Consider the following 14546-nt stretch of genomic DNA (forward strand, 5'->3'; position numbering starts at 1 on the left):
TTGGCCTAATGTGATATAGCAGTGAAGCATGGTATAGCGCATTGTTCAATTACTGTCGGACGGAAGCTGCTTCATCATCCCCAAACTTTCCTCAATAGCAATATGGATGTTTCGATTTTAACCTTGAATTTGTACGTGTGCCCTTTACGTCGCACGTCTTTAAAATTTTTTTTTTCTTTCCCCCCCCCCCCCCCCCTTACCCCCAGCAATAAGCTTCAACTGACAATAACAACACAAAAAAAACTGGAATCGATTAATAAAAGAATGCACTGACATGTCATTCAATCGAGTCTGCTCATTATTCATCTGAGGCCGATATCTGTGCGGAATTTCAATGATTTGGGTGTAAACAAAAAAAGCAGGTAGCAGTCTCCACCATGGGAAAATCCAGCAGATTAAGTTTGCCCAGGACTTTCCCTATTCATCTCTGCTGCCCAGTTTCAAGTTCAAATTGGCTACCTACTGAAGGTCTGAATCGAGGCTCTGGGATCTTTGTGAGGGTGGCATGGTGGCAAGCACTGCCATCTCACAGCGCCAGGGACCCGCGTTCAATTCCCAGCTTGGGACACTGTCTGTGTGGTGTCTGCACGCTCTCCCCATGTCTGTGTAGTTTTCCTCCAGCTGCTCCAGTTTCCACCCACGCTCAAAGATGTACAGGATTGGCCATGATAAATTGACCCTCAGCGTCAGGGAAATTAGCAGGATAAATACAAGAGGTTATGGGGATAGGGCCCTGGGTGGAATTGTGCTTGGTGCAGACTCGATGGGCCAAATGGCCTCCCTCTGCCTTATAGGGATTCTATGTTTCTGTGAAAAGCTGGCCTTTTCACGCAATGGCAAATGGAGAAAATGCCTTCATTTTTTTGCTGCAGTTTTGAATTTAATTAAAATGACCTTTATTAAACCTCAAAACTAAAGAGTCAGGCTGCATACAAGGAAATGGATCAGACTGATTGATTTGTTAATTAAAAATATAAAAATGTTTGTGAGGTTGGTGAGATGAGGGGGTGGTGCCACCTTAATTACTGCAGAAGATTCAAATATGCATTGCTTGTAACCTCTGAGTGAACCCCAGCAAATGATTGGTCTTGGGCAGTGACTGAATGGTAATTTATTGGTAGGTTTGTTGCCATCACAAGAAAATATGGATGTAACAAGTGTCAAATAACATTCGTGCCACTCAGTGACTATTTCCAACAGGATACAATTGAACCATCGTCCCCCCTTGTCATCCAACGGAAATACCATTGCTGAATCTCCCACAATCAACATCCTGGGTGTTACCATTTATCCAAAAGCTGAACTGGGCTAGTCATATGAATACTATGACTACAAGAGCAGGTCAGAGGCTAAGAATTCTGAGTAATTCACCTCCTGATTCCCCAGGGCTTGTCCACAATTAAGAACATAGAACCCTACAGTGCAGAAACAGGCCATTTAGCCCATCGAGTCTGCACCTACTACGATCCCACCCAGGCCCTATCCCCACACATTTACCCGCTAATACCCCTAAACTACACTTCCCAGGATACTAAGGGACAATTTTAGCATGACCATCTTTGGACTTTAGGCACATGTCAAAAGTGTAAGGGAACACTCCCCACTTGCCTGGATGATTGCAACTCCCAGCAACACTTAGGAAGCTTGACACCAACCAGGCTTCAAACATCCACTCCCCCCACCATTGGCGCATAGTAGCAACAGTGTGTACCACCTACAAGATGCACTGCAGGAACCTATCAAAGCTCCTTAGGCAGCACCTTCCAGATCCATGACCATCTAGAACAGCAAGGGCAGTGGACACAGGGAACAGTACCATCTGGTACTTGTAATATCTTTTGTCTTGATCTGGTTTGTCTTTCTTGTGGAGACCATGATTGTACTCAATGTGAATTGATATTTTTAATTAGAAATAACGTACCAAAAGCGATAAAAAAAGTCAAAGATTCCCTTAAAGACACTGAACATCCCAAATTGGAAATATATTACCGTTCCTTCACAGTTGCTGGGTCAGAATCCTGGACCTCCCTCCCTAACATCACTGTGGGTGTACCAACACCACATGATCAACAGTGATTCAAGAATATGTTTCACCACTACCTTCTCAAGGACAATTAAGGATCGGTGATAAATACTGGCCTAGTTAGCAAAGCCCATAAGCCTTTGAATGAATAAAAAATAAATTGATTGGCTAAAATACCACACAGAGGAAGAAAGAATTAAACATTCATACATTATCATTCCACTTTACAGACTCAACACCAAAGCAAGTATGATGTTGGATGAGGGATTGAGGAACAGGAACGAAAGATAGAGAAGCATGTGGGCTATGATAAAGAATTCACCTTTGAGGAAGGATTAGTAAGCAACATAACCCCAGGAAAGTTAAGAGTTATTAGCTTTGAACAGAGAGAAGTTCATTGAAAAATACTGTAGTTTTATTGAATAAAGTTGCTAAAGGTCAGTAATCCTTAGTTCTATGTTTGATTGTGCATTGGTCTCAGCCTTAACACCTTTGTTTTAATGAGGGAAATTTTTTTTTACCAAGATTCCTAGTCTTGTCTACTAATATTAACTGCCTCTGGAAGTACGAGCATCAGATAAAAATTGTTTCACGTTTTTGTCTGATGTTTCCTTGAGCTAATTAATAATTTAAAACTCAAGCTTTATACATAAATAATAAGAACAAGGAATGGGAGTCAGCTATTTAGTTCCACAAACCAATTGCACCAGTGAATGGAATCGTGGCCGATCTGTCCTTTCTTTCTTTATTCTTTCAAGGGATGTGGGCATCGTTGACAAGATCAGAAATGTTGCCCATTTCAGACGGCAGTTGAGAGTCCATCACATTGCTGTGGGTTTGGAGTCACAGTTTAGCAAGATCAGGTGAGGATGACAGATTTCCTTCTTAGGAGGACGTTAGTGAAGCAGGTGGGTTTTTAAGACATTCATCAATAGATTCAACACGGTGGGACTTTCTGGCTGTTTCCACAAGCGAGATCTTCCGACAGTAACATTCTGCTGCGGGTCTCCCCGTGGGGGGGAACGCAAACAACAGAAAACCCCATTGACGGCGGTGGGACCAGAAGATCCAGCACTGTCCAATGGCGAGTTGTCTCAATGCACGCCATTGAGATTACTGAGTCTAGCTTTTCAATTCTAGATTATTAATCAGATTTAAATTCTGCCAGCTGCAGTGATGGGGGTTGAACCATTGACTCCAGAATGTTAGCCTGGGCCTTTGGATTATTAATCTGGCGATGGTACTACTTTGGCACCATCACATGACCCCATCATGGAACACACCGTACACCCCCCCCAACTCCATGTGTCTGTTTTTAGTCATATACCCTTTAGTGCTTTTGGTCAACACAAACTCCCAAATTCTGATACAAAATTAACAATTCTATTTTTTATTCAGACATGGAACATGGGCCTCACTGACTGACCAGCGTTTATTGCCCATCCCTAGTTGCATTGAGAGTCAACCACATTGCTGTCACTCTGGAGTCACATGTAGGCCAGAACAGGTAAGGACAGCAGATTTCATTCCCGAAAGATTATGAATGAACCAGATGGGTTTTTATAACAATTGACAATGCATTACAGTGTTAACGTAAGCCTACTTGTGACTAATAAACAAACTTTAAAACAATAGGTTCATGGTCACCATTAGACTTTTAGTTCCATATTTTTATTGAATTCAAATTTCACCATCTCCAGTGCCAGGACTTGAACCTTGGTCTCCAGAGAACAACACTGAGCTTTTGGAGTTCTAAGCTAGTGACAGTACCACTAGGCCACCATCTCTCTTTGGTCTTGGTAGAGAACTCTAAATGCTTCAAGCTTAAGCCAGAAGCTAAGATTCAGAGAGTCAGTTTGTGTCGTTAAAAAATGAAAAAGTAATGAAAAAAGTCAGACATTCCAAAGGAGGAAGATCATGTGGTTTCTTACATTTTTTGAAGTGAGGAGTGGGGTTGAGTGAAGAAAATAACATTACTTACGGTTGAAAAACCATGTAGGAGACAAGGAATTCATTTATATCTTCCTCTGTCAGACTGCTGAAGTAATTTGGATTGCTGGCCTTCTGGTCTTTAAAGAATTTGACGGAGAAACAGCGGACCTGTAAATTATAAGCAGCATCAGTATATTAATGAAGGATATATTACAAATATGGTTAATGCTCTAAAGATCGGTAATATTGCTAGTTGTGGAGCTTTGCCAATGCAACATTTTTGAAAATATAATAATTCCATTAACTGCCTATGGTGCTTCTTGAACTTTGTGTTGAGACTGTTTTCAAAATAATAATGCTTACAGCACTGTACAAAACCATTACTTATCATTACCTTATCAAAACTTTTATCAACTCAATTGAATAAAAATAATTAAACTGATATCATAGAACCCCAGAAGTGCAGAAGGAGGCCATTCAGCCCATCGGGTCCACACCAACTCTCTGACAGAACGTCTTACCCAAGCACTCTCCCCACCCTATCCTTGGCCACAGTAAGAAGTTTCACAACACCAGGTTAAAGTCCAACAGTTCTATTTGGCAGCACAAGCTTTCAGAGCACGGCTCCTTCCTCAGGTGAATATCCTATCTTTGTCACCCCACACATTTACACCACTAATCCCCCTAACCTATATATCTATGGACACTAAGGGGCAATTTAGCATGGCGAATCCACCTAACTTGCACACCTTTGGACTTTGTGAGGACATCAGAACTCCCAGAGGATACCTGCACAGACACGAGGAAAATGTGCAAACTCCCGCAGTCACCCAAGGCGGAATTGAACCCGGCTCCCTAGCACAGTGAGGCAGCAGTGCTAACCACTGACAATATCTGAATAGAAATAATCAAACTGAAATAATCATTCCTGAGAACAGTCAGAAGCTCTTTCCAGGATGGAAGAGTCAATTACTTGGGTACATAGATTTAAAGTGCGAGGGGCAATATTTAAAGATGTACGAAGCAAATTTTTTACACCGAGGTGCTGGGTGCCTAGATAGTGGAAGCAGGTACGATAGTGACTTTTAAGGGGCGTCTTTACAAATACACGAATAGAATGGGAATAGAGGGATACGGTCCCTGGATGAGAAGGGGATTTTAGTTCAGTTGGGCAGCATGGTCGATGTAGCCATGGAGGGCCGAAGGGCCTGTTCCTGACTAATTTTCTTTGTTCTTTTTAATTTAAAAGGAAACAAAGAATTTAACCGCTAACGCTGCATTAATGCAATGCAGGGAAGGTCTTGTGGTGCAATGGCTTGCATCTCTGCCTCTGAACCAGAAACTCCAGGTTCAAGTCTCACTCCAGTACTTGATGGCTGAGAAGGCGTTTCATAACACGGTCAAACATATCGAGTGTGTCAACCCGCAAATCCTTCCAAACGTGCCAATGGCTGGCAGTAAAAGACTCCTGGTCAGTCATGTTTAGTGTGGAGTGGCGACCCTCAAGCTATAAGTCTCCCGTGACAGATTGATAACCTGTTTCTGAAAACTCACAACACCAGGCTCTATCACAAGCTTTCGGAGCACACTCTTTCATCAGGTGATGAAGGAGCCACTCACCTGTTGAAGGAACAGTGCTCCAAAAACTCATGATTCCAAATAAACCTGTTGGGTTTTAACCTGGTGTTGTGAGACTTCTTACTGTGTCTACCCCAGTCCAACACCGGCACCTCCATGTCATGTTTCAGGAATAATTAACTGTGAATCAGAAGAGAGTTTTAGTGCCGCACTAGTGTAGAAGAGAATTGGAAAGTAATGCAGGGCACTCTTCTGCTAAAGCTAACCTGTTGTCCATGATTAAAGATGGTGTGAAGTGTTCTACAGAATTGAGTGTAATAAATGTTCAGGAGGTGGAAGGGACACTTTAATTGTATAAGTGCCCATGAATAGAAGGAGGAAAATCAGACCATTATCCAATGACTTGCTTTGGATGGAATGTGCCTATGATTTGGTCTAAATATTCAAGTTAGGGTCAGTTTATTCTGCTGTGATCTAATAGTTTGCTGACATACTGACCACACTCATTGTCCCAAGTCAAAGGCTACCACAGATACCTATCTGGGTACAACAATTGTTCCCCTAAATAGTTTGAACTCCTTTATTTTCTGGCAGTTGAATTCATTACCAGAAGCTAGAGAGGGACCCGGGAGTGTAATAATGAAACTCTGCGTTCAATTTTCACGTTGCCACCTGTGCAATCCTCCTGTTCACAAATTAGCCTGGAGCTAACGTCACATGGCCTATATGATATCCAATGACAACATATCAAAGGCTTAAAGAATGGCCGTCTAAAGTAGTGGGATGTGACCAGCAAGAATAGTAGAGGCTTCAAGAAAGGACTTCAAGAAAAGAGAGGGGACAACTGAAAGAGTGGATAAAATACAAGCATTAATTTGTAGACATCATAGAATCCCTACAGTAGAGAAGGAGGCCATTCAACTCATCAAGTCTGCACTGATAACACCCAGGCCCTACCCCCTTAATCCCACGTATTTACCCTGCTAATCCCCCTGACTCTATGGAACAATTGATCATGGCCAGTCAACCTAACCCACACATTTTTGGAGTGTGGGAGGAAGCGGGAGCACCCCAGAGGAAACCCACGCAGACATGGGGAAAATGTGCAAACTCCACACAGACAGTCACCCGAGGCCAAAGTTGAACCCCAGGTCCCTGATGCTCTAAGGCAACCCTCAAATGACAAAGGTGCAGATTAGCAACTGCGAACAGACATTGAGTGGGGGTGATTGGTACCCCAAAAACGTGCTACTGGGATATTCAACCATCAACTGTGCAGGCGCGTAACAGGTAGTTTATGTGGAAAAGTGGAGTCTGATGTAGTTGAAGTTGGAGGCTTATGTGGAACATGAATACCATTGCCTATTGGTAGATGTCAATAGTTCGTTTCTGTGTTTTAAACGGTCTATAACCTGATCATGCGACCTGGGCTAGAACGTTAAGGAGAATTTATTGGTGTAAACTTACCTGATTGCTCGAAACAAGTGGATTATTTGCAAGTGCCTTCACCACATCAGGTTTCAGTGATTTTATGAGGTCACATGGAATTCCTTTGACAGCAGCCTTCAGTTTACTTCAACCAGAAACAGAAAAATAAATTCAATTGGAACAGAAATGAGCACTGACAGTTCATGTTTCTAACTTACTAAAAAAAAATTGTTATTCTTATGCAGTAGGCATTGCACAGTTTAAGGTTTCATAACATTTGTCACAAAATTATTTTGAAATACTAATTTAAAACTCTTGGAATTGTAATATTTTTGAAAAAGAGAAACACACTTTAAATGCATCCCATGAATGGTGATACAAGAGAGATGTTGCTGAAGGTTTTCATCTTGCACTCATCAGGACAAGCACAAGAATGGCAATTTGAAACAATTTATGCCATGAGAGAAAAGGGTGCTCATTGGTTAATAGAAATATAAAAACTAGCAGCAGGGTAGGCCATTCAGCTCTTTGCCTGGTCTGCCATTCATTTTGATCATGGCTGATCATCAAATTCAATTTCCTGATCCCCCTTCCCCTATATCCCTTGATCCCTTTAGCCCTTAGAGCTACATCTAATTTCTTCTTGAAATCAGACATCAGGTATTGTATCATTTTGGCCTCAACTACGTTTTATGGTAGTGAATTCCCATATTCACTATCCTCTGGGTGAACAAATTTCTCCTCACCTCAGTTCTAAAAGGTTTATCCCTTATCTTCAAACTATGACCCCCTAGCCTGGACACTCCTGCCATTGGGAACATTCTTTCTGAAATTACACTGTCAAACTCTGTGAGAATTTTATAAGTTTCAATGACATCATCTCTCATTCTCCTAAACTCCAGTGAATATAATCCAACTGATTTAGCCTCTCCTCATGTGGCAGACCTGTCATCACAAGAATCAGCCTGGTGCTCTTTTGCATGCCAAACAAGTTAGAAACTCAAATTAACTTAGGGAAACCTTTGCTGTACTCCCTCTATAGCAAGGACATCCTTCCTCAAATAAGGACACCAAAACTGCACACCTCAGGTGTGGCCTCACCAGTGCCATATTCAATTGCAGCAAAATATTCCTATCCTTATACTCAAATCCTCTCATTTAAAAGGCCAATATACCATTGCCTTTTTTACTGTCTGCTGTACCTGCGTGCTTACTTTCAGCAACTGATGCATGAGGACTCCAAGATCTCATTGAGTATCCACCTGTTCAAGAAATAATCTGTTTTCCTATTATCGCTTCTAAAGTAGATAACCTCACATTTATTCACACTATACAGCATCTCCCACACACTCAGCTTGCCCAAATCACACTGAAGCATCTCTGCATCCTCCTCACAGTTCACCCTCCCATCCAACTTTGCATCATCTGCAAATTTGAAGCTAATAAATTTAGTTCCCTCTTCCAAACCATTAATATACAATGTGAACAGTTGGAGTTCTGGCACAGATCCCTGCGAAACCCTACTAGTCACTGACTGCCAATCAGAAAAATATCCAGTTATGCCAACTCTTTGCTTCCCATCTGCTAACCAGCTTTCTATCCATCTCAAGATATTACCCGCAATCCCATGTGCAAAATGATTCTATGTTCTTTCAGGTGGATAGTTTTTGTTTTATTTAAGTTGTCAAGAGGAAAGAAATAGGGCAGAACTTGCTAAACAAACCAAAGTACCCTCGTAGCTGCACCAACAACCATTAAAGCTCAGAATGAGGCTTATTTATGCTTGCTGAAAGAGGCACATTCATACATTCATACACAGGGAATCTTTTGCTGCAAACAAAAGGAACATGTTCAAGCCTTGCATTTTTGTTTGAGTTTTAAGTTGAAGTTTTTTATTAGTGTCACAAGTAGGCTTACATTAATGAAGCTACTGTGAAAATCCCCCAGTTGCCATACTCTGGCGGTACACTGAGGGAAAATTTAGCATGGCCTATGCACCTTACTCCCTCATGCTTTGGCAACCTGGAGTTCCCTGTTGCTTTCTGCATGACAACACCTCAATGAGGTGTCTACACAACCAATCAGCGCCCTTTTCTGCTATAATATAAATTGTTATGCTTATTTGAAATTTGTCATTCTTGCATTTGTCCTGATGAGTGCAGGATGAAAAGCTTCAGCAACCTATCTCTCTTCTCAGAAATATTCAAGAATTAGTATCATGACGTGTTCTGATCTGTAAGTTTGATTCTGTTGGCAGCTCCCTCTTCTCTGGCAATGAAGGTTGTGGGCAATTACCTGATGTTTGAAGTCAAAATGTAAATTGATTTTCTACTGTAATACTGAGTACTGAGGAAGTGGCACACGATTGTTTTTCAGCTAAGACATGAAAATTGTAAGTTAAGCATTTGGCATAGAAAAGGGTTAACATGGACTGTCCACACTGATGTATAGGACCTCATGACCCAAATTTAAAGGTCAGTTCAGTACTGGACAAAACTGTGTGTAGTAACAAGCATGGAAACAGCTCTTAACTTAGACCTGATATTGCATATATGTATACAGAATCTCCATAGTGCAGAAGAAGGAGAACATGCAAACTCCACACGGACAGTCATCCAGGACCAGAAGTAAACCTGGGTCCTTGGTGCTGTGAGATAGCAGTGCTAATCACAGTGCCACCTTTCCACCCCATAATTATGAACTCCGGATTACTGCGAATAGATTAATTACTTGAACAAACTTCAACTTGTAAGCTAATCACAGAATCCCTACAGTATAGAAGGAGGTCGTTCATCCCATCGAGTCTGCGCCAACTATAATCCCACCCAGGCCTTATCCCTGCAATCTCACATGTTTACACGACTAAACCCCCTGACATTAAGGGGCAATTTAGCATGGCTAATCAACTTAACCTGCACAACTTTGGGCTGTGGGAAGAAACTGGACCACCTGAAGGAAACTCACACAGACACAGGGAGAATGTGCAAACTGCGCACAGTCACCCAATGCTGGAATCCAGGTCTCTGGCGCTGTGAGACAGCAGTGCTAACCACCGTGCCTCCCTAATTATCATTACTCATAGTTCAGAAATATTTACTGTTAAACTACCCAAGAGCTTTTCATGAGATCCACCAAATAACACACACCTTAGATCAAAAATATTGCCTCGTCCTGCTGCTGATTTGTTTGTAATTAACACTAAAAATTCCTTTTACCCTATTTGAAAGCAAGGAGTTAGTTGAGTTTCCACAGCAATCTCATGACAGTTTAACTCATCAATTGTATTGTTGGTGTCTTTAGTACTTTGCTGTGAACAATTGACTGCCAACATAGTAATCGTTAGTACACTGTAAAGTAATTTACCGTATATCAAATGTTTCACTGTGTTGCTGACAGAACACTGCATTTAGGTATTTCAAGTTATTATTATTCTTTAAGCATCAATGGCTTTTACCTTATTCGATGCGTAAACACAATCAACTGTGAAATAAAAATAACATTACCAATTCCCTAAGCCCTAAAAATGAGCAATTTCTTTAACAAATCCTTCAAAATAATAAGCCTCGTTGTCAAGTGACAAAAGTCTTTGGCTCACCTCATATTTTTAACATCGTCGAGTTGGTTTTCAATACGATTAATGACAGCGACAGACTAGAAAATTAAAGAAAGAAAATTTGCTTCAGGAAGGGGGCGAATCATGGGAAAATAATTTCAGTTCAGAACAATGCTCGATGACATCTTTTCTCTTTAAAATAACTGTACACAACAGAGCAGAGAGTATTTTTTTGCCTACCAGCTAGGTCCATAGCTATGCAACAATTTCTAATGGAAGGTTTGCAAACAGGAATAAAACAAAAATTATACAAACTCATTGCTAAGGCCAAGAGCAATTGCCAGTTTTAAACAGGTAAATGGGATTTTATAAAAGTTTTGTTAAGTTTATTTATTAGTGTCAGCAGTAGGCTTACTGCAATTAAGCTACTGTGAAAACCTTCTAGTTGCCTCACTCCGGTGCTTGATTGGGTGGACTGAAGGATAATTTAGCATGGACGATGCACCTCACCAGCACGTCTTTCACACTGTGGGAGGAAACTGGCGAACTGGGAGAAACCCATGCAGACACGGGGAGAACATACAGACTCCACACAGACGGTGACCCAAGCTGGGAATCGGACCTGTCACTGTGAGGCAGCAGTGCTAGCCACTGACCCACCCGACTGGATATCCCAACTAAAGAAGAATGGATACTTTTGCAACTGATTACTCTGTCACCTAAAGTTTAATGGTTAGACCTTGCTTTCTCAGTTAACCAGAGTAGAGCTCGACAAGCTATAAAAATGGGTTTGGAGCATTTTAGCAGGTACATGAAGTCAGGATTGACATGCTGGTTGACACAAAGCTCAGACTGTTGTCCCTTTCTTGTTCCACTCCCCAACATTCTATGTGCTTATCCTCATCATCTTACCTGGCCCTTGTTCCAAGGTTTGTCCTTGCTGACAAAGTCTAAATTAATGATGTCGCCAGCCTTTTTCAGCTTTTTGACGGGAACTTGTGACACCAGTAAATCTGGAAGCTTTTCCAGGGCTGAATCAATATTCACTGCCTGTAAGATCTGTACAGGTTAAACAAATTCGATTAGTTCATGCTTCTGCGAGTGAGGGACATGTTTAAATTGACGAACTGTTCAACCACATGGTTATATACATAATCACCTACAATAAAGAGTTTCACAAGGACCCTGTGGTGGCCTGTCCAAACTGCTGTCCACCAACTGAAGCCCTTAAATGGGAAATTAAAAACGACTTAAGGACGCTGTCCCACTATTGCTAGTGTATACCCAACATGATGTGGGGATGACGGCAGCGGGGGTTAGCGTTGCGGGGGTGGGGGGGGGTGGTGCCATATGGGCAGCATGAAAAGCAATCCCTGTCAGGGTTGCTCGAAGAATCTTGGGAGGGGATCCTTTGTTGAAAAGAACTCCATTCTGATTGAGGGACTCAGCATCAAGAGGGAGCTCCTGCTGGGAGCCAATCCCTGCCCTTGCTGCCGCTAACTCTCATTCTCCCCCAGCACCAGCGCCCCCCCCCCCCCCCACCCCCTGCTGCCCATAATGGGCCACAGAGAGGCGATGGCCTAGTAGTATTATCTCTGGACAATTAATCCAGAAACTCAGCTCACGTTCTGAGGACCTGTGTTCGAGTCCCACCAGGGCAGATGGTGGAATTTGAATTCAATAATAAAATACTAATCTGGAATTAAGAGTCTACTGAAGACCACAAAACCATTGTCGATTGTCGGAAAAACCCATCTGATTCACTAATGTCCTTCAGGGAAGGAAATCTGTCGTCTTTACCCGGTCAGACCCCCTCCACCAGGAGTGTTTTACTCCACCAGGGTTTACAACAGCTCCCCACTTACTGAAGGAGGGGCTATTGAGGTCCCCCCAGAGGGTTTGAGGGATAAAGGGGGAAGTCCACTGGGCATTTAAAGCTTGGCCAGCCCCATGGCACTGCCAAGGGGAAAAGTAGGGGGCATCTTGGCACTGCTCACCAGGCATTGGACAGTGCCAAGGCAGAGGGCCTGATGGGCCCTAAAGGCGACAATTGGTGGGAGTGGGGAGATTTGCTTATTGGAACTCATTTTCTGCACGTTAGAAGTTTGGAAGATCCATCTTAACAAATATGATTTCCTAAGTCATGGATCAAGCTGGAAATGTTGCTTCTCAATCAGAACACAAAGACTTGCCGTTTTCATGATAGACTTTTTCTGTACTGGCAACATAGACCTCACGGATTCTGCGACATCTGCTTCAGCAAAGACATTTAGGAATTCCGAACCATTTAATTTTTCAAAGGTTTTTGCACCAATGCCAGAGACCAGCACACCCAGATTCTTCAATTTGTCAGCTGTGACCTGCAAAAGATAAGCAGTAAATATCATTTTGAATACGCAGCTCAGACCCAGTGCTTTTTAAAATATTGGAAGAGAGGACATTTGGTTGAATCATTCAGCTGGGAGTCCAGGTTGAAAATATTTCCATCATTGTAAAGTTTTCTTCCTGTGGAATTATATTAAGGGCGTGCATCATCTCATGAATAATTTGGTACAGTATCTTGATCTGTTCAAATGTCAGAGAGCACGTTTTGAGTTCTGTCTACCTGCTCAGATGAAATGCCTTGGAATACCCTGAGGAAATCAAAGGCATCACATAAATGCCAGTTTCTTCATCTCCTGTGACTCAATACCAATCCTGCGAGCTCCATTTTGCTGTTTGAAAGACTTGAAAGGGAAGCCAAGTCACTTTGAAACAAACAGCCTGTGAGATTTGTTCAGTTACATGTATGATGGTTGATTACTTTCCAGTGTTTTAGATAGTGGAGAGAAGGAAGACTTGCAATTATATTGTGCCTTTTGTTGAAGTTCCCCATTTTGTTGATCTGGGCAAGACCCCACAGTTTGTCACCCTCTGGCTAGAAAACTCCCAAATCATTACTAACCCGGGTGAGAAGGGATGACTGTCCTCTTTTCTTTATTTAACACCACTCGCTGCAGGTAGAAACACAACTTACTCTCACACGGTTCTCTTTCCCTTGGGCATCTTTCCCAGATCCAATACTTAGATTAAAAAGGAAGCAATTTAATCAGACATTCTAGAGTGAGTTTATTACCTCTTAAAAAGTAAGGAGAAACTACTAAAAAGTAAGGAGAAAACATACACATATTCATTCATACCGCTTAGAATTGAGCTCAATTATAAGGAAATATAAATAAAAAGGTATATGGAAAAGACGTTGACTTGTGATTGGTAAATTATGAAGTGTGTTGCCATTGCAATCTAATTCCAGTAGAGTTAACCTCAGCGGGTGAATAGCTGGTTCTTAGATCCCAGTGTTCTGTGGCTTGGCAGAGAAAATCCCAAGTTCCCTTTTTCAACTACAATCTTTTTGTTGGCTGGGCTGACTTCCACAGTCAGAGAGAGGGTGATTCAGGCTGTATCAGCAAAAATTGTTATTTTGCACAGATGCTGCTAGCTGCTTCTGTTACTGAGTTACACACCTTGAGCTTGAACACTGTCCAGCAGCTTTTCCTCACAGAGCATACACTGAGACACAATTGTATTTGCTGGCTTTGAATCCACTCTTTGGGTATTCCAAACGGGTAGTGAATTCACAAGTCTGTCTCAGCATTACTCACAGGATCTTTTGTGATGAGATAGCCATTATGTCCTTTTGCCTTTACTGGATGTACTAATTACTTTCTGAATGCTTTTAGGAGTACCTAGTCTGTAAACAGGGAGGGGTTTGATTGTTCTTTAGAGAACTGCTCTGTAACCATTCTGTTTGTAGCTGACTGTATATTCTCAGCTATTGTTGTATTTATGTCCAGTTTGCAAAATAAAGTTTATGGCTGATTAAAGTCCAATTTTTCAGTATGTAATTCTTCCTCCACCATCATGACACTTTAATGATCTTATGAAATCTCAAAACACTTTGCACTTAATGAAGGGTTTTGCGATGTAGTTACTGTTGTAATGTGGGAGATGTGGAAGCCAACTTGCACATAGTAACGTGATGATGACCAGACA

The 14546-nt window shown here is 41.8% G+C and overlaps 1 protein-coding gene across 1 annotated transcript in view; it reads right to left on the reverse strand.

Moving 5' to 3' along the window:
* LOC145359830 (otoancorin-like) overlaps nucleotides 1-14546 on the reverse strand; it is a 96232-nt gene that overhangs the window by 48251 nt on the left and 33435 nt on the right. Inside the window, exons 10-14 of the mRNA XM_080214615.1 lie at nucleotides 12707-12874; nucleotides 11427-11573; nucleotides 10557-10612; nucleotides 7001-7106; nucleotides 4005-4123 (exon numbers count right to left, since the gene is read on the reverse strand). Of these exons, the coding sequence (XP_080070741.1) occupies nucleotides 4005-4123; nucleotides 7001-7106; nucleotides 10557-10612; nucleotides 11427-11573; nucleotides 12707-12874 (596 nt within the window). The remainder of the gene's footprint in view (nucleotides 1-4004; nucleotides 4124-7000; nucleotides 7107-10556; nucleotides 10613-11426; nucleotides 11574-12706; nucleotides 12875-14546) is intronic.

Source organism: Carcharhinus amblyrhynchos, chromosome 29, assembly GCF_965287045.1.
Source record: "Carcharhinus amblyrhynchos chromosome 29, sCarAmb.v2.hapA, whole genome shotgun sequence".
Taxonomy (NCBI): Eukaryota; Metazoa; Chordata; class Chondrichthyes; order Carcharhiniformes; family Carcharhinidae; genus Carcharhinus; species Carcharhinus amblyrhynchos.